The sequence below is a fragment of the Aspergillus pseudodeflectus genome (assembly GCF_044049435.1).
Source record: "Aspergillus pseudodeflectus strain CBS 756.74 chromosome Unknown BJX68scaffold_43, whole genome shotgun sequence".
Taxonomy (NCBI): Eukaryota; Fungi; Ascomycota; class Eurotiomycetes; order Eurotiales; family Aspergillaceae; genus Aspergillus; species Aspergillus pseudodeflectus.
This window is the reverse complement of record NW_027263819.1, coordinates 65,562-82,419: the sequence shown is the minus strand read 5'-3', so window position 1 is coordinate 82,419 and position 16,858 is coordinate 65,562. Positions and strand designations below refer to the sequence as shown.

The 16,858-nt window shown below is 50.9% G+C and overlaps 6 protein-coding genes across 6 annotated transcripts; 3 read left to right on the top strand and 3 right to left on the bottom strand.

Annotated features, from left to right (window-relative positions):
* Positions 1–86: 86 nt before the first annotated feature.
* Positions 87–3,497, top strand: BJX68DRAFT_257256 (peptidase M24, structural domain-containing protein; the record flags this gene model as incomplete). Its single annotated transcript, XM_071043307.1, has 9 exons — positions 87–126; positions 189–320; positions 392–987; positions 1,043–1,306; positions 1,359–1,520; positions 1,578–1,668; positions 2,049–2,308; positions 2,360–2,638; positions 2,712–3,497. 9 exons carry the CDS (start codon positions 87–89, stop codon positions 3,495–3,497), a joined length of 2,610 nt encoding a protein of 869 aa, XP_070895887.1.
* Positions 3,498–3,775: 278 nt separating this feature from the next.
* BJX68DRAFT_243429 (putative integral ER membrane protein Scs2) lies at positions 3,776–5,842 on the bottom strand. The gene is made up of 7 exons (XM_071041150.1): positions 5,425–5,842; positions 5,293–5,363; positions 5,206–5,228; positions 5,093–5,151; positions 4,924–5,039; positions 4,766–4,870; positions 3,776–4,697 (listed from the first exon to the last, which is right to left on the bottom strand). The coding sequence occupies exons 1-7, from the start codon at positions 5,462–5,464 to the stop codon at positions 4,260–4,262; spliced, it is 852 nt and encodes a 283-aa protein (XP_070895886.1). The 5' UTR covers positions 5,465–5,842; the 3' UTR covers positions 3,776–4,259.
* A 752-nt stretch (positions 5,843–6,594) lies between these two features.
* BJX68DRAFT_243425 (uncharacterized protein) lies at positions 6,595–8,118 on the top strand (the record flags this gene model as incomplete). The annotated part of the gene is made up of 3 exons (XM_071041149.1): positions 6,595–6,945; positions 7,006–7,355; positions 7,423–8,118. Coding segments are annotated over exons 1-3 (926 nt in total), but the record flags the coding sequence as incomplete, so codon positions are not given.
* A 76-nt stretch (positions 8,119–8,194) lies between these two features.
* On the top strand, positions 8,195–10,800 carry BJX68DRAFT_243423 (RAD52 DNA repair protein RADC). The gene is made up of 5 exons (XM_071041148.1): positions 8,195–8,703; positions 8,782–8,868; positions 8,939–9,118; positions 9,174–9,351; positions 9,404–10,800. The coding sequence occupies exons 1-5, from the start codon at positions 8,443–8,445 to the stop codon at positions 10,471–10,473; spliced, it is 1,776 nt and encodes a 591-aa protein (XP_070895884.1). The 5' UTR covers positions 8,195–8,442; the 3' UTR covers positions 10,474–10,800.
* On the bottom strand, positions 10,798–14,538 carry BJX68DRAFT_243419 (uncharacterized protein). The gene is made up of 9 exons (XM_071041147.1): positions 14,227–14,538; positions 13,911–14,163; positions 13,679–13,844; positions 13,363–13,624; positions 13,174–13,310; positions 13,076–13,115; positions 12,957–13,025; positions 11,484–12,904; positions 10,798–11,426 (listed from the first exon to the last, which is right to left on the bottom strand). The coding sequence occupies exons 2-9, from the start codon at positions 13,950–13,952 to the stop codon at positions 11,083–11,085; spliced, it is 2,481 nt and encodes an 826-aa protein (XP_070895883.1). The 5' UTR covers positions 13,953–14,163; positions 14,227–14,538; the 3' UTR covers positions 10,798–11,082.
* Positions 14,518–16,752, bottom strand: BJX68DRAFT_243418 (putative amino acid transporter). The gene is made up of 6 exons (XM_071041146.1): positions 15,818–16,752; positions 15,611–15,770; positions 15,547–15,558; positions 15,291–15,495; positions 14,879–15,237; positions 14,518–14,815 (listed from the first exon to the last, which is right to left on the bottom strand). The coding sequence occupies exons 1-6, from the start codon at positions 16,718–16,720 to the stop codon at positions 14,784–14,786; spliced, it is 1,671 nt and encodes a 556-aa protein (XP_070895882.1). The 5' UTR covers positions 16,721–16,752; the 3' UTR covers positions 14,518–14,783.
* Between the last annotated feature and the right edge of the window lie 106 nt (positions 16,753–16,858).

Genomic DNA, 16,858 nt, shown 5'->3' with positions numbered 1-16,858 from the left:
GGTTTCCCCGCCCCATTTTTTCCTCTGTCCATAAACTGTCCAGCCTAATTTGCCCGGTCATCCACGAGCTTTGCAATCTTCTCATCATGGCTGCTCAAGCTGAGGAGAAGCTACAAAAGCTTGACCGTGAGTTTCCCTTACCGAATTTTTTTCTTACCCCGCATCTAATTAGGCATCCTTCTCCGCAGTGAACGGTCAAAACGGCGACTCGAAGGCGGCCGTAACCACGGGCGCCGAAGCGGAAGCCGGAGAGGCTGAGGACGATTCAGACGATGATGCAGATGATGCTAACCCAGCTGCTGATGGTGCTGCCAATGGAGGTACGCGTGGATTTACCGCCTTTGCTATTGTATTTCCGCATCGCCGCTAACTAGGTGCCTCGGAGTAATAGCCGCCAAAAAGAAGAAGAAGCGCAAGTCCAAGAAGAAGAAGAAGGGGGGCGCCAAGGTCCAGAGCTCTCCTCCTCGAGTCCCGGTGTCGAGCCTGTTCCCGAACAACCAGTATCCTGAAGGCCAGATTGAAGAGTACAAGAACGAAAACTCATACCGCACAACCAACGAAGAAAAGCGGTACCTTGACCGCATGAACAATGACTTCCTGCAGGAGTACCGTCAGGGCGCTGAGGTGCACCGTCAGGTCCGTCAGTATGCGCAGAAGAACATCAAGCCCGGCCAGACTCTGACGGAGATTGCGGAGGGTATCGAGGATTCAGTCCGTGCGTTGACCGGCCACCAGGGTCTTGAGGAAGGTGATAACATCAAGGGTGGCATGGGTTTCCCTTGCGGTCTGAGCATTAATCACTGCGCGGCCCACTACACCCCGAATGCCGGCAACAAGATGGTGCTGCAGCAGGGTGATGTGATGAAGGTCGATTTCGGTGCCCACATTAATGGTCGTATCGTTGACAGTGCGTTTACTATGTCTTTTGACCCGGTTTACGATCCTCTGCTTGAGGCTGTCAAGGATGCGACCAACACCGGTATTCGCGTACGTTTCTCTTCATCCCCAAGATTCAGATATATTTGCTGACGATTCATTATAGGAGGCGGGAATTGATGTCCGCATGAGCGATATTGGTGCTGCCATCCAAGAGACTATGGAGAGTTATGAAGTTGAGATCAACGGAACCACTTACCCCGTGAAGGCTATCCGCAACCTCAACGGTCATAACATTGACCAGCATGTTATTCATGGTGGCAAGAGTGTCCCCATCGTGAAGGGTGGGGACCAGACCAAGATGGAGGAGGGTGAAGTATTCGCCATTGAAACCTTTGGTAGTACTGGAAAGGGTTACGTGAGAGATGATGTAAGTCGAATAATTGGTATCCGTTAATCAATTTTGAACTAACGCATAACAGATGGAAACCTCTCATTATGCTCTGATCCCCAATGCACCCCAGGTCCCCCTGCGGCTGTCTTCCGCAAAGAACCTACTGAACGTGATCAACAAGAACTTTGGCACTCTCCCGTGGTGTCGCCGTTACCTTGATCGACTCGGCCAGGATAAATACCTCCTAGGCGTAAGCGTTCCAAGTGATCCCTGCTTGGGCTGCTAGCTAATGTTTACGCCCTTTCAGTTGAACAATCTGGTTCAGTCTGGAATTGTCCAGGATTATCCGCCTCTCTGTGACATCAAGGGCTCATACACAGCCCAGTATGAACATGTAAGTTACGAAGTATGCTCACGATGACTTTGAATTTGAAGCTAACCATAGCCGTAGACAATTGTGCTCCGACCTACCGTAAAGGAGGTGATTAGTCGCGGAGACGACTACTGAAGGACACATTGGACGAGTATTTGGATGCATGAATTTATGAATAGCTTTACTAAGTCAGAACAAACAAAAAGCGATCACATTTGCATTGTATAATTGGACTTTGCTTCTTGTAGATCGAACCATCCAAGCGGTTGGCGCGCCCCACGTGGAAGGCAAAGGTTCCGAGAATCGACCTTCTCCGATGTTTCGTTTCTTTAATCGAACCACACTCGCTTCCCTCGTTATATGTTGACGTTTCTACCTGTTCTTTTATTGTCTTATTCCATGGAGTAAGTGTCTTTTCCGGTTCTTTTTCCTCCAAAAATCCTCTTCCTCCGCCTACTATGACCTCCACCGTCGAAACCTCCGCTACACCGCAGCTCCGCGTGTCGGCCACCAAGAATCTCCGCAAAGCTTCAGAATCACAGAATGAAGAGCGTTCAGTCAGGGCGCCGCCTCCAGAGTCCTCCGTAGAAGATCAGTTCTTCTGGACATATACAGAGGAGCCTCACAGATCAAGGCGGCAAGCAATCATCAAGGCTCACCCAGAGGTATCTCCGCTGCTCGACTAGGATTTGGAACAAAGGGCTAACTATCACTAGGTAACCAAGCTCTGCGGACCCGAGCCATTGACGAAATATGTGGTTCTCGGTGTCGTCTCGCTGCAGATATGCTGCGCATACCTTCTCCGCGATACTTCCATGTTCTCCTGGCGGTTTTTCTTGACGGCCTATGTGATCGGCGCAACGTCGAATCAGAACCTCTTCCTCGCTATCCATGAAATATCTCACAACCTGGCCTTCCGGTCACCCATGGCCAACCGGCTTTTGGCTATCTTTGCCAATCTCCCCATTGGATTGCCGTACAGCGCCGCATTCAGGGTACGTCTTCTTCCCTGTCCTCACTTGAAGGGACATCAAGAATCCTTGGAGCCTATGAATTGACCTTTCGCAGCCCTACCATCTCACCCACCACAAGTCCCTCGGCGTCGCAGGCCTTGATACAGACCTCCCCACAGCCTTCGAAGCTTTCATTCTAGACTCTCTTCTTGGCAAAGCCTTCTTCTGCACTTTCCAGATCTTCTTCTACGCCGTCCGCCCCATGTTCATCTACAGTCCACCATTCACCATCATCCACGTCCTAAACCTAATCATTCAACTTTCCTTCGACTACGCTTTAACCCGCCTCTGCAACGGCTCCCTCCAGCCAGTCCTCTACCTCCTCTTCAGCTCCTTCCTCGCCGGCTCTCTCCACCCCTGCGCCGGCCACTTCATCGCAGAGCACTACTTTTTCTCGCAGGTCAACCACGGAACAGAATCCATTCAGGAACAAGAGTCCGGCGCGGACGGAACGGTCAAGAAGCCACACCCGCTTGACTCTCTTCCCCCGCCAGAAACATACTCCTACTACGGGCCCCTCAACATCTTCACCTACAACGTCGGCCTGCACAACGAACATCACGACTTCCCTGCTATTCCATGGACAAGACTGCATGCTCTCCACCGGATCGCTAGTGAGTTCTACGAGCCATTGCCCTGCCACCGGAGCTGGGTCTGGGTTATCTGGACTTTCATTCTAGATAAGAATGTCGGCATGTGGTGCCGTGTGAAGCGGGAGCAGGGCGGTCGTCTTGTCGGCGGAGGCGGTGGTGGCAATAACAACGGCCGTGCAGGTGAAAGTATCTCCGCTGGGCCCGACGAGTCCGGTGACGGGTGGAAAGAGAGCGAGATTCAGAACTGAGCGTTGTGATGTCCGTCTATTGTCCATTCCTTCCTCTCTGTCAGAAATTGGTTGAAAAGTCGCGCGAGTACATAGTGCAAACTCAGTGGCTGTCGGCCATTCAACGGAGCCGGTATACCGGCGGGAGCTTTTCCGCATGAAGTATTAGGTATATGTAGTGTATACCTGTATGGCCGAGAATATGTTTAACATGCCGTATAGTATGTCTGTACTTAAGCGTCTTATCTGACTATGACTCTAAGCGGACCCAATAAAAATAGCTCTGGCCGAAAGAAGAAATCATTATTCAGGAACATGATCGTTATTATTTGGGACTGCCTGGCTAGAAACGCGCATGATCGTCTAAAACTGATACTCGCTTTGAACATGGAAATCACATCAATCGTCAACGAGAGGACGAGTAGAGGGAAACGGGGGACATAATGAGCAGACTGTACACATTAGGAACACTGGTCGGAGACCATGGGAATGGCATGCTTTTCCATCTTCGACATGCCCAGTGAACTTTGTCTTGCGAACTCATATCCCACCGTTGATTTCATCGTATCGTCAGATTGATACGGTTCATGAACCGACATTGGAGCCACGGTTTCCGGACCGAACGGCCGCGTACCATAGGGGAATAGTCAAAGATATGGGCATAAGTTGGTGACAGTAAAGGAAAGGAAAGAAAGAAGGGCAGGCAGTTCAGGTGAACGCAAGTGGTTTGTGAGACGATTATGAAAGAGGTATTGTGTTGTAGGCAGGAGAGGGAAGCGAGAGCTAGAAAAAGAAGTAGGCAATCAGAAAACTTAGCAGACAGAGCCCGGCCACAATCTTCACAGGTACACCAGCCTCAATGGACTGTGCCTGTTGCTGCACAAGTGCCGCAGGAGACTTGTCAGACTCGCCGCCAATCTTTCGTTGCCTCAAGCCTTGGTCTGCGAGTTTTTCCTTCAAGCGCTGGATCTGAGCGTTGGCGTCAGACAGCCGAGATTCATAGTCAACATTCGTGTTTCCGCTGCTTGCTGTCGGGGACTTCGCTGACGTTGCCTTGGTTTCGTTCACTTGCGGGGTGGAATATTCGCGCTTGACGCTGTCGTTGAAATCGGGCGGAGGTATGGGAGATGAGTCGTTGGTGCCTTTAGCAATAGGAGCAGCGGGAGTTTCATAGTTGCCCTTGGGGGAAGAATATGCGGGGGGTTCTTCTTCGGTAACATTCTAGATGCGCAATACGTCAGTCAAGGCAATCACCTATAGTTTCTCGAGAACCCAGAACCACAACTCACCGTGCCATTCGGTTCCTCTTGGTTCTCAGCTGAAGGGTCGTCGGCGGGTTGCCAAGTTACTCGGATCTTGCGCTCTTGAATAGATGATTTGGTGGCTTTTTCGAACTACGTGGGCGTCAGTAACCGCTATTAACCGGGTAACCATCGGATCAACGTACGATAGACGAGACGTTGGCGAATTCCATGTCTTTTGTGACAGCCACAGTCTGAACAAGGAACTTGTCCTTGCATTTGGCGTCAGGGGCCGGTTCATCCTTCATCGCCTGCAGTAACACTATAACCTTGTCAACCACTCTGCTCAATTCAAAACCGCTTTTGGAGATTTACCCTGCACTTCCACGCGCTTTCCTGGTTCTATCCGCCCGGAGTTCGGTCGAACGCAATAACTGTGTAGGAATTAGTAGATATTCCAGGGTCGGCCGGCCGGGATAAGGGCGTACTGTTTGGGTGCAGTGGTTTTAACCTGAAAGAGAAACCACATGTTAGCTTGGGATTGAAATCAACTTGGACGGCTTACAAGCCCATACCTTGAAGACAACAGCGTCTTGATTGTTGTTAGTGAGGTGCAAGACTTGGCACACCTCACGGTTGAAGGGGCCTAGTTCCCAAGTCAGCTTACACAGTCCGATGTCGTAGAGAGCGATATGTGATAGGCGTACGCTTGAAGCCTAAGTCGGCGGGGTCAAGGAGGATAGACATGGCGGATTGAGAGGGTTAGAGAGATTTGTGGGTGAGAGAAACCTCAAGCGACTGGGAGATTGTTCACACGGGGCGTATCAGCCCGAGAAGGACGAGTTGTTGGACGCAGAGTAAGCCCCCAGCAGTGTGTTGCAGCGAGAGTTGTGGTACCTGATGGCGGAGAGGGGATCAGGGCAGAGGCGATTTCGAAACTGGAGATAGGGATTCAAGGAGGCAGGCAGCTTTGTCAGTTGTGATTTGAAGCCGGAGTTCAGGCGCAACCAAATTAATTGCTGGGGGAAGAGCGTCGCGGTTGCTGGTTGGGCCGGGGATGCTGACTCAGCCGCTCCTCCTCGAGTGAAGTCATCATCTGTTGCACAGTGCTTGTCCTCCGCACAAACAATGACATCTCCCAAGACTCTATATTAGAGTTGACTTATTTACTTTATCCTTTGTCAGTACAGTGCTTCGCAGTGCCGTTGTCTTGGGTATATCTTGATAGAGTCCCTTCGGGGTCGGAGCCAGCGCTTCACATCCTCGGGTCCTGAACCATCTTTCATCCGTGGGACATGTGATAGGACGTTCTCGATTTCTGGGTTCTACCTAGGTAACCTCCTCTTGATTCAGATGGCACCATTATTGTTGAATCATACTGTCCAGCTTTCAAGTCGGCGCTCCGCTTCCCGATGACCACGTCTTTTTCCTTCATTCATTCCAGTCAATGGCCGGAACCTACGTTGATGGGTAGGTACCTCCATTTCCCTGGACAATCACTGAACCATCCGTTACAGCAAACATTCGGCGCATCGCTTCCGCATACTAGTATTCTGGAGTATGCGGAAGTCCAACTGATCTTTTCTTTCACGCTTGAAGTGCTTCGGCGATGCGCAAAAGGAACTGGCAATTTGCGAAGCCATGGAAGTGTATCTCACATCATACCATCTCCAATAGAAAATGTACAAGATAGCTTGCGCGCAGACATCAATAACCTAAGGTTGGACGTAGCAAACAGGGGTCCTATCAGTGCCAAGCAAGGCCAGTGCGACAGTTAGAAAAACCTGAAAGTCCAGAACGCCGTTGATGTGATGTGCCTTGCCCGGGGCCCTTGTTCTTAGTGAGGGACAACCAGATCAAGCGGGTCATCCCGCATCCCGCCCTCCGCCTCTAGCTTTGACCGATACATACGTCACCTCAATCAACACCTGGCTCTTCCTTTTTCAGAATCCCGCCAACGCCAGCACTCAATAGGTTACTAGCTTTTACATCTCCCGACAGATCTAACGCCACGCTACCCTTTATCTACGCCAATCTTTCAAGATATTAGAGCTTTGAGCTCGTACAACTTACCCCGCTCTCACCCCGGTACACCTCCGCAGCTCGTTTGACCTCAAGAATTGAAGCTTCGGTGACACACAAAATGACTACTTCCGACCTGGATCAGCTCATTGAGATGGGCTTTGATAAGGAGCGGGCCGAGATTGCAGTGAAAAAAAGTGGCGGCCGTGAGTGGTCTCTGCCCAATTCACTACACCTCGTACTAACGCTTTGTTGTCTCTGCACAGTGCAAGGAGCCCTTGAATGGCTTGAGGACAATCAGGACAAATCAATCGAGGAGATAAAGTCAGCAGGAGCTGAAAATGCTGGGGAGGAGGAAGAAGGCCCAGCACTCAAACCCGGCGAGGAAGCCCGCAGTTTAGTCTGCAATGAATGCGGCAAGAAATTCCGAAGCCAGGCACAGGCGGAATTCCACGCTTCCAAAACCGAACATGTTGACTTCTCTGAATCGACAGAAGAAATTGCGCCCTTGACGGAGGAGGACAAGAAGGCTAGACTCCAAGAGCTGAGGGAGAAGCTAGCGGCGAAGCGTGCAGGGCAGTCAGAACAAGACAAGATCGACAAAAAGCGAAATGAAGTGAGTTGGGCTGGGGGCTTGGAGCTACTCTCGTCTGAATCTTGCTAATCTATGGGCCCTATGATAGGAAATCCGAAGAAAGGCTACCAAGGAATCCCAGGATGCTAAAGAGGAGCTCCAGAGAAAGCAAATGCTGAAAGAAGCCGCCCAGAAGAAGAAGGAGAAGCAGGACGAGGTCGAAGCCAAGCGCCGTGTTAAGGCCAGAATCGAAGCGGACAAGGAAGAGCGACGACTTCGAGCGGAGCGTGAGAAGGCTGAGCGTGCCGGACTTGCACCCCCGACTGCACAAGAATCCGCACCATCAGCCCCCGCTGCTTCTAAACCGGCGTCCGCATACACGGAAACTCGTCTTCGGTTCCAGACTGGGAAGGGGAACATCCAGAAGACGGTGCCGGTCGATACCACTCTCTTTGAGGTCGTCGCCGCTCTAAAGCAAGATGACGGGATTGAAGTAAACAGCTTCCGCCAGAACTTCCCTCGGAAGGTGTTCAACTCGGAGTTTTTCAGCGAATCGCTCAAGGATCTTGGGCTTGTACCTAGCGCAAGCCTTGTCGTTGAATAGTTCTATGCTGAAAGAGCATTGGCGTTTCTATCGGTCATCGAGAGATTACCTATTATAGAAGGTTTCAAACAACATGAGAAATGCACGCCAAAGAATGACTGGCCTGGCCCGGAACTGGTCTAGGCAAGGCAGCTAAACCTAATAACTCTCAGAAGATTTAGTTCAAGTTACAATTAAGAATTTAAGACGACAGGGTTTACCCCAAGAACTCCCATGAAGAACTCATCGACTTCCGCCATGTCTGACGATACGCGGTCACGTGATATCGCGATGGGCAGCGTATCCCGACGCGTCCAAACCCAAGCCGCAAGCCTACTACAACCTCGTATCTGAGGTATCTTTTGTCCAAATGCACACACAGTCTCCAATAACACCCATTATAGACTAATCTATCTATAACCATAAACATGCCAGCGTATGTTTATATCCCCCCCAGCCCGAAATCGATGCCTCCCGTAGGCTACTAACGCGTCCCGCGTCCTCAGCGTCGGCGACCAGCATAAGAGCGGCCCGGCGACCATCACGATGCCAAATGCAACAGGGGTTATCACCAAAAATCCATTCGAAGAATCTCCATCACGCCTTAACCAATACACCTCCGACGAAATTGCCACCCTGCAAGCCCGCCTCGAGAAGAAATTAGGACCGGAATACATCTCCTCACGACCAGGTGCTGCTGGCCAGAAAGTGCATTACCTTTCTGCAGACAAATGCATAAACCTTGCGAATGAAGTTTTCGGATTCAACGGGTGGTCGAGCTCAATTCAAAACATTCAGATTGATTTCGTACGTTGCTACTGGGGGGTCAAGCCTCGCTCTTGTTGTACCATTCCGCGGTTGCTGATAATAGTCGCTGCCTTATAGGTGGATGAGGCCCCGAACACCGGGAAAATTAGTCTAGGTTTATCTGTGATAGTGCGGGTGACGTTAAAAGATGGGGCTTATCATGAGGTAAGTGTCTAGCATTTTCGTGGCCAAGGCACGATTTGCAGAGCACCTCGCTAACATTGGGCAAACTCAGGATGTCGGATATGGACACATCGAGAACTGCAAAGGCAAGGCGGCAGCTTTCGAAAAGGCTAAGAAAGAAGCCACCACAGACGCCCTGAAGCGTGCTCTGCGCAATTTCGGCAATGTTTTGGGCAATTGTATATACGATAAGGACTACATCTCCAAGGTAACCAAAGTGAGGACAGTACCGGTACGTTCGCTGGCTACAAGTCCTCAATCTCTCCGCGTTCTAATATGCTTTGTAGGCGAAGTTAGACATTGATGAACTCCATCGTCATCCGGACTTCGCTCCTATAAAAAGGGAGCCGGTGCAGCCAAAACCACCTCCAGATGACGATGACTTACCACCCCGTCCTGGAATGGCAGCAAGGGGGAACCCACCAGTCGAGAATACCTTGCAAGATCTTGATGCAGAATTCGGAAGTACGGTTGGCATGACCTAATGTCCATACCTCAAGCTCGCTAACCAACCTAGGTGATGTGTTTGATGAAACCGATTTCAACGTTGGCGACGGCGGTAATCCGGATGAGATTGTGGTAGACACAGACCCTCAAAGGATGTATCAACCGCCAGCACCAGCCTCCAGAGCCAGTGTTCCACCGAGGCCGGCGAGCTACGCTTCCGGCGCGCCAACACGGACTAACCCCAATGTCGTTACACCGTCAAGGCCAGAGAGGCCGATGAACCAAATCCAAGGTGCTAGACTGATCCCTAATCAGACTACCCACCGCCAAACGTACCCACCGGCGGTGCAAGATCAGTACGCAAATCAACGGCGGTCTGTTCCACCTCAGGACGCACCCAGACAATTTCAGAACGGAATGCATATTCCTCCCGGGCAACAACGGACCAGCTATGACAGCACAGCATCGGGCCCGGTGGCTCAGGTTCCAATAAAACAAGAGTTTGGCGCTAACGCTCAACCCGCCCAAGCGCAAGGCACGGCCGCTCCAGGCACACCAGGGGTTGACAGTCAACGACCTCCTGTTGTAGGATTCTTCTCGGCCCGCGGAGTCGACATGCTACGAGACAACCCTCACAGTGCCGCCACCTCTGCTCCGGCCTTTGATCCCCATGCAGAAAGCCCATCAATTCGTAAAACAGCAGGCGTCGACCACACCAAGAGTGTCCCAATCTCAAAGCCAATGCTAGTTGGTGCATCCCCAGCCGCAAACCAACCGCGCGATTTCATCAATCCCTCCACGGACATGCATAGGAAGATTGGTGCTCCAGGTGGTAGCGGAGTTGGCAGTCCTATGAACAGAGGGCCAACAACATCATCCTATCGTCCGCTTACGCGACCAAATCTCGACCCTAAGGCTGCGCCAAACAACCTGGCGGCGAACCGGCCTGGGCTGGGACCGCCAAATGCGAACGGGAAACGGCCTCCTCTAAACGACGTGACGAATGCAACTATGCCTGGTGGCAGCGGGCCTGCTCCAATAGGCGCTGTTAATGACCCAAAGCGAGCGAGGCTTGACCAGACTTCCCATCAACAACAGCATCAACAACAAACCCACCCACACCCACCGCAACAGCGCTGAGGTCGCCCTTCAACCGCAACTTATACCCTTCTTTAAAGATCTCGAAATCTAGACATCAATTCTTACCTCTCTTTCTGTGCTTGCAGATGCGTATCTGGTCTTTATAGTCTGGAGTTACCGGGGCGACTCGGCGTTCAGGTTGAACTAGGAACGAAGCTTGAACCACCTCGTCTGCATGTTGCTTTTGTGGTTAGATGCAATGCATTGGACTGCATTTACCTGGTTTGTAACTTCGAAGTTGCCCTTTATTGATCTGTTTTCACACATTGCCTGTCTTCGTTCTTGAGCCCTAAATTCAGAGCCAGTAGAATATTAAACAATCCAGTCCTATTCGCTGTGTGGTAAAAGGCATGAAAGTCGCGCAAGACGTATGTCCATTAGTTCGTATGCCATATGCACTATTTGGCCGCTATGACATGCAGAACCCTAAACCGGGGCAGAAAAGACGAAGGAAAACAGGAAAGATCATAGAAGAGAGAATTGAGACACAAATACACTGCTAACAAAAGGAAAATTTCCACACCGCCGTGGTTTTTCCCTCAGCCTAGATCTCTCCTCTGGGACGCACTCGAGTAAGCAAAGGAACCATGGAAACAAGATGGAAGATTTTCAGAGCCACTTTGCGTCAGCATATCTTGAACCCTGAAGCCCATGTCCATTTGAGAGATTATTCGGCGCTGCTGAAACCAAAGTTGCCTGTGGCTGGGGCTTCGGGGCGTGAATTGACTCCAGTATTGCCGGCGCAGGCTTGAGGATGTCAGTAGCTGGGCCAGTGGTGGCTGCTCTGTTGCTGGGCCTGAGGCAAAGAGTAGATGGTTTGAACGCAGGTGCGTTAGGTGCCAATGTAGAGCCGTTTGGAGACTTCGCGGTTACAGCGATTTTCTGGATAGCGGGTTTGGGTTGCGGTGGAGGTAGGGAGAAGCTTATGTGGCCTGGTTTTGGAGCGGCTGCGTCTAAAAAAGGAAATCAGGTTCAATGGCTTCAGAAGAGTAGAGTGTGTTGACACTTACGAGCTAGGACCGAGCAAGCCACTGTGTGAGTACCTGGCTTTGTGGTCGATGGTTGTGTTGCGCGCCGCCCTGGAAGCAAGTGGTCCCCAATGATATGGCTTTCCTCCGTTTGCTTGGCTTCTTCTGGTCTCTTGATTTCTATTGGCTTCCTGGTCCTGCCGCCGGGCAGGAGGTGGTCCCCAAAAATGTGAGTGGACAGACTGGAATCAGACACTCTAGAAACAATAACCGTAGAATCAGTCGGGGCAGATTCGGGACGAGGTTGTGACGAATCCCGGTCGATTGCCAATTGGCTGACCTGGGTTTCACTGGTTTCACTCCAAGCGCCCTCTGGCTGCGGTTGACGGGAGGTTTTGCTTGGCGTGGGCTGGAAACTCCCCACTGAGTCGGTGGAAGTAGCATTCGATATGGAGCGGTACTGCGTGAATGATTGCGGCGTGAATTGAGGGGCCGTAGCATTCAAACGAGATTGAGAACGAGGTGTGTCAGTTGAAGGGCTCGACGATTCACCGCTGGCTCTCGCTACGTTCTCAGAGGTAGCAGAGGCGGAGATCTCAGGATTTTCAGACACAGGAGCTTTGGAAGTTGAAAGTTGCTCGCTATGTTCCACGTCGCTCTTGGGAGCGCGCCGCAGTCGTAGCCTAAGCTCGAGCTCCTCTTTGCATTCCGTTAATTTGGAGCAAAAGGTATCTGTCAAGGTTGTTTGTTCCAGAAGATTGCAGATTATATCAATCTCACGCCGATATTCTGCAGCAAGCTCCTCGTCTATGGGACTAGAAGATGCTTCATCAATTTCCGCCGCAGTTGATTCAGCTTCGGTGCTTCCAAAGTCAAGTCTTCTGTTAACACTTGGTATGCCAGAAATAGGGGTCTCTGGTGGTTCTGTGAATTGTGTAAACTCCAAGCCTTGCAGTTCTACCAGGGCTGGGCTCATTCCGGGCTCCAATCCGAGCTCGCCGGGCGTGGCACAACTCAAATCAAGTAGTAACTCAGCGCTTTCCTGGACGGATGTGACTGGAATCACTTTCTGATCGGCTACAGCAGGCTCCTTGGAATGAGGCTCGTCCTTCACTTGGCTAGCTTGGTCAACAGAAGTTTCTGCTGAGTCTTCCCTGGGAGTGTCAGAACTCGGCGAGCGAGAACTAATAGCAGGTTGGGTAGGTTTCGGTTGATTCGCCAACGTGGAAGAGCCATTATCTCCAGATGATTTCTGTTTGCGGGGATTAGAGCTTTCTGAACCAAGATTAGCATCAGGATCAGTAGGCATGGGTTTGTTAGTCAACGTGGAGTGGCCATTATCCTCAGACTCGATCTTCCGAACTGGAAATGGGCTGTTAGGAAGTGGCTTTACAGCACTGGATGCCGATTGAAATTGAGAAGGTGATTTCGAATTTGCCGGCTGTCTGTTTGCTGCTTCCTTTCTGTTACGGTCAATAACATCCGTCGAAGTGGTGGAGAAGCCTCAGAACTTACGCTGCGGCATTGCTGCGGGCTGCTGCCATAAAATCCTCGGGAGAGCTAATAGCCCGTGGGCCATTAAAGCTATGGGTGTGGCGTCAGCACGGTTGAAGCATGGTCAAAGCAGAACTTACATAGGCCGCCTTGTTTTGAGGGGTGGAATATTTGGCGCACCTTTTGGGGGCTGCGGTTAGTTTTCTCACGGTCAGAGTTTCAGGAGTTAATCCCTTACTGCTGGTGGATCTTCCAGCCGAATTCTGCTTCTTGAACGTCTTTTTCGAGACTCCATTATTAAGGTCAAGTGCCGGGTCAAGTGAAATGCGCGATTGGGGACGCCCTGGTCCAGGCTGTGGTGTCCTTGAAGCGGGCCTATTATTGAGCGTTAGAATGTCCTAAATCCGACGGAGATAATTGGCCATACCTGGCAGCAAGCTGCTTTGGCTCAAAGGGTCGTGGCCCTGGCCCACGGAAAGCTGCCGACGTCGACCTGGTCGTAGGACCTTGAAGGGATGGTATCCTTTGTGAAGTCTTCGCAAAGCCATCGAACTGTCGGCCGGAAGGGACATGACTTGACTCTTTCATCTGTCGTATCGTGTCGTTGAGTTGCAAACGGTGACTTTGGCCGTTTAAGAGGGGATCGAGACCTTCAAGGTCTCCGGTGTCGCCTATTTCCTTGTACACGTCTTGGTCATATGTCAGCATTTGCAAGAAGCAAGGAGCAGGTAGTGGGAGCTTACTGGCCCAGCCTTCAAGTCGAGACTTATTCGCTCCGGCAATACGCTGCTCGGTTGATCCGGGAAGATTTGATTTTCTGGTAGCCTCAATGACTTCAACCCGTGTGTTCCTTAGTCTCGTTCTGTCGACTGTTGAGATGTATTCTCTGCGGGCCGTGCCTAAATCTTCCTGTACATGGTGTTACTAGTGTTAGCAATCTGCCACGAATCTGGAAGGACTGCAAGAACTACTTGCCATTTGCAGCCTGTTCAGGCGCTCCGCCGCTGTTTCTACCATATCGTACACCGATGATTCTGTCAAGCCCGAGTGGAATAGGCAAGGGTAAAAAGTGCAGTCGCAGAATGGCGTTATTCCTTCAGGCTGACGAAAGATAAAACGAGGGTAGAAATAAAAAGGAGTGGAAGTGAACTGAAGCAAGAGCTATGCTCAAGACAATCCACATGAAATGGGGAGCTCACGAGAGGAGAGGATGTTTTGCTGGGTAACACTTCGAAAACTGTGTCAGTCAAGACTTCACTTATGATACCATTGAGCATGTGTTAGCATATACCTTTCGTGAAAGGGCGAAGTGAGATGCAATGTCTGGCTGGCCACCTCACAATGAGGATGCAAGAAAGCGAAAACTAGACTTCTTCAGGGACGGTTGTTATGAAATGGGTTTTGCAGGGGGGAGACGGGAAGCAGAAGAGAAAGAAGGTCGGGAGTTGTGGTCGCCAGGGTTTCAGGCTGCAAACGCGACTGTGCAGAAAACGGCAGATATTCTGCTCACTTTGCTCAACCAAGCTCAATCTGCCTAGGACACGCAAACGGGGCTGGCCGTAAACAAATACGGGAATTGGTCCCAGTCAGCAATATATCCATTCTTTTCTGGGCTAAGGTCAGTATACATATTAAATGAATGTAAATAAAATTAGAGAATGGCCGGGATTCTGCGCAGCCGTCGGTGATACTGGACACCTGGAAACAAGAAAGGCAGACCCCTGGGAGGGAAATACTAATCAGGTCAGGGAGATCAGTCAAGGCTGAATTCTATATGTACAGTGATTGCAATAGATGAGCCGCAATGTAGTAGGCGTCGGATACATAAGCTAGTACACTTGCGCAATGCTAGGCACTGCAAGTTGCTGCCCCACCTTCGTCTATAAAATTGAGTCGTTAGCAGGTGCCTCCCGGGCTATACACAAAAGATGGAGAGCACATACTATTTATCATCTTCCCAACGGCCTGCAAGAGACTGACTCCCATTACAGTCACCCCAAAGACGATGCACAGGTAGGCGGGGATTTTCTCTTTTCGAGAGGCGTTGCTCAACTTGATATAGCATAATGGCGGGAAGATATACGCCAAGGAAGCCGCGCTTGTCGCTCCGATCAATTCAAAGACAGCGCCCAAGTCGCAGGTCAATAAAGCCATGGCTACCGACGTGAGCACCAAGGCAGACGTGAATATCAGATGTCGATTCATATTGAACGGCTCATCAGGGAAATAGTAAGTGGTCATCACCGACCGGCAAACGAATGCCTCGAGCGGCAATGTAGTCAGCATGTTCAATCCGAAACAACTATGATCAAGTGTCAGACCATGAACGCGTCTCGAGGGAGGAGGGTATCTCACAGCCGCGCTATGTTGATCAGAATATTATCAGACGGAAAGTTATTGAGCACATTGCCTTGGGTTTGTGAGCCGAAGAAGAGAAAGCCAGATATGCCCATGGTTAGACACATAATCAGCGATACCGCGGTCGAGTAATGAGTAACGGTTGCAAATCGGTCCAGCGTTGGCTTTTTCAGCGAGCCATAGATCAGAAGGCTATTGTGGTCTTGAAGGGGTCAGATTCTGAGTTCCTGAGGAGAGATTATTCGCTACGTACGGCATACAAACGCTACATGTGGTCAGCATGGTGGTGCAGGAAACAGAAAGTGATTGAGTCTTACCGAATGAGATTACGCCAACGGCCTGGAAGAAGCCAGAGTTAACCAATAGTAGACTCTTCACATCGCCACGGGAGTCGTGCGGAACGCGGAAGCCCTGCGTGAGCACGGCAACTACAATTACTGCCATACTTATCAGAGCCAAAGTAGATGCTTTGGCCAACTACAGAACAGTCAGCGACGAACCTTCGCCTGCGGGGGTTTGCGAACCTTGGCAATGTCTCGGTATAATGACAATGGGTATGAGATGCCCAAGACAAGAAGCACAATAATGGCCCGTCTATCAGTGAGGAGCCATAGGAATGACATTTCCCGCAAAGACGGAAACAGAGAACCCAAGACATGGGGTATAGTATCTCCAACAATGATACAGAAGGCGATCATACCACCGAACGCAAATGCCCATTGCGCAACAGAGATGGCAATCAGGCCTGATTTGCCAAAACAATGCTGCATTGTCGCTTGGAAGGAATCCGCGCCGCTCAGCTTGGAATTGACCACTATCAACCGGATAGTCCAATCGACCGTGATGGTTAGCGCCAACAAAAGTACTATCCCCATCACCATGCCTGATTGGCGAAGTGCGTAAGGTTGGCCTATTATGCCGGCGCCAATTATGCTATTGGCCATGTTCATGAAGGCCATCTTCATTCCGCTTCTTGGCCTAGCGCTCTCGAGATGCTCCTCTGGAAAGAATTCCTCAGACGTGGCAAGGGTCACGCTAGGTGCCTCAATGTTTGTCAGGAGGGGAACTCTTTGACCAGCATGGTGCCGCCCTGAGAGGCCCCTGTCCGTGTGGGTGTAGTCCTCCTCATCCAGCCACAGTACGTCTCCGGAGTCACGGGGGTCGCTATTTGTACGGCGCTCATCCTCGGTTTCGTCTTCAATATCAAATCTCACCCGATTCTGTGTCCGGGGAGTGCGACCCTCCCCGTCCGAGAGGGGAGAGGTGGTGAATCGCGAACCTTCATCGGGGGTCAGGTTGGCTATGTTGGGATGAATGGTATCATTGTAGTCTTCGCTCGACGAGTCTGAAAGAAATCGCTCTGAATCCGGCTCTGTGCGCCGATTAGCTTCAGCCAGGGGAGACTGTTGTCTCTCATCATCTGGCATTGCTGATTTTGTGGCTCAGGAGAACCATCTTCGAAGTAGACAAGTGATTGAGTTTGGCTGGGACAACCATCTTACGTTCTGGGATGCCAGCACACGTGATTGGTGGCTTATCGATAAGGTTCTATTTTTATGTCCACA

Coding starts and splice junctions, on each gene's coding strand:
- BJX68DRAFT_243429 (XM_071041150.1), bottom strand. CDS start 5,464: ATGTCTATCCTCCTTGACCCCGCCGACTTAGGCTTCAAGC. Junction 5,152..5,205: donor AAAACCACTGCACCCAAACA/GTACGCCCTTAT, acceptor ATTCCTACACAG/TTATTGCGTTCGACCGAACT. Junction 4,698..4,765: donor AAGAGGAACCGAATGGCACG/GTGAGTTGTGGT, acceptor TTGCGCATCTAG/AATGTTACCGAAGAAGAACC.
- BJX68DRAFT_243423 (XM_071041148.1), top strand. CDS start 8,443: ATGCCAAATGCAACAGGGGTTATCACCAAAAATCCATTCGAAGAATCT. Junction 8,869..8,938: donor AAGATGGGGCTTATCATGAG/GTAAGTGTCTAG, acceptor GGGCAAACTCAG/GATGTCGGATATGGACACAT. Junction 9,352..9,403: donor TCTTGATGCAGAATTCGGAA/GTACGGTTGGCA, acceptor TAACCAACCTAG/GTGATGTGTTTGATGAAACC.
- BJX68DRAFT_243419 (XM_071041147.1), bottom strand. CDS start 13,952: ATGGTAGAAACAGCGGCGGAGCGCCTGAACAGGCTGCAAATG. Junction 13,625..13,678: donor TCGACTTGAAGGCTGGGCCA/GTAAGCTCCCAC, acceptor CATATGACCAAG/ACGTGTACAAGGAAATAGGC. Junction 13,116..13,173: donor GGCTGGAAGATCCACCAGCA/GTAAGGGATTAA, acceptor AGCCCCCAAAAG/GTGCGCCAAATATTCCACCC.
- BJX68DRAFT_243418 (XM_071041146.1), bottom strand. CDS start 16,720: ATGCCAGATGATGAGAGACAACAGTCTCCCCTGGCTGAAGCTAATCGG. Junction 15,238..15,290: donor CTGATCAACATAGCGCGGCT/GTGAGATACCCT, acceptor ACTTGATCATAG/TTGTTTCGGATTGAACATGC. Junction 14,816..14,878: donor CGTTGGGAAGATGATAAATA/GTATGTGCTCTC, acceptor TCAATTTTATAG/ACGAAGGTGGGGCAGCAACT.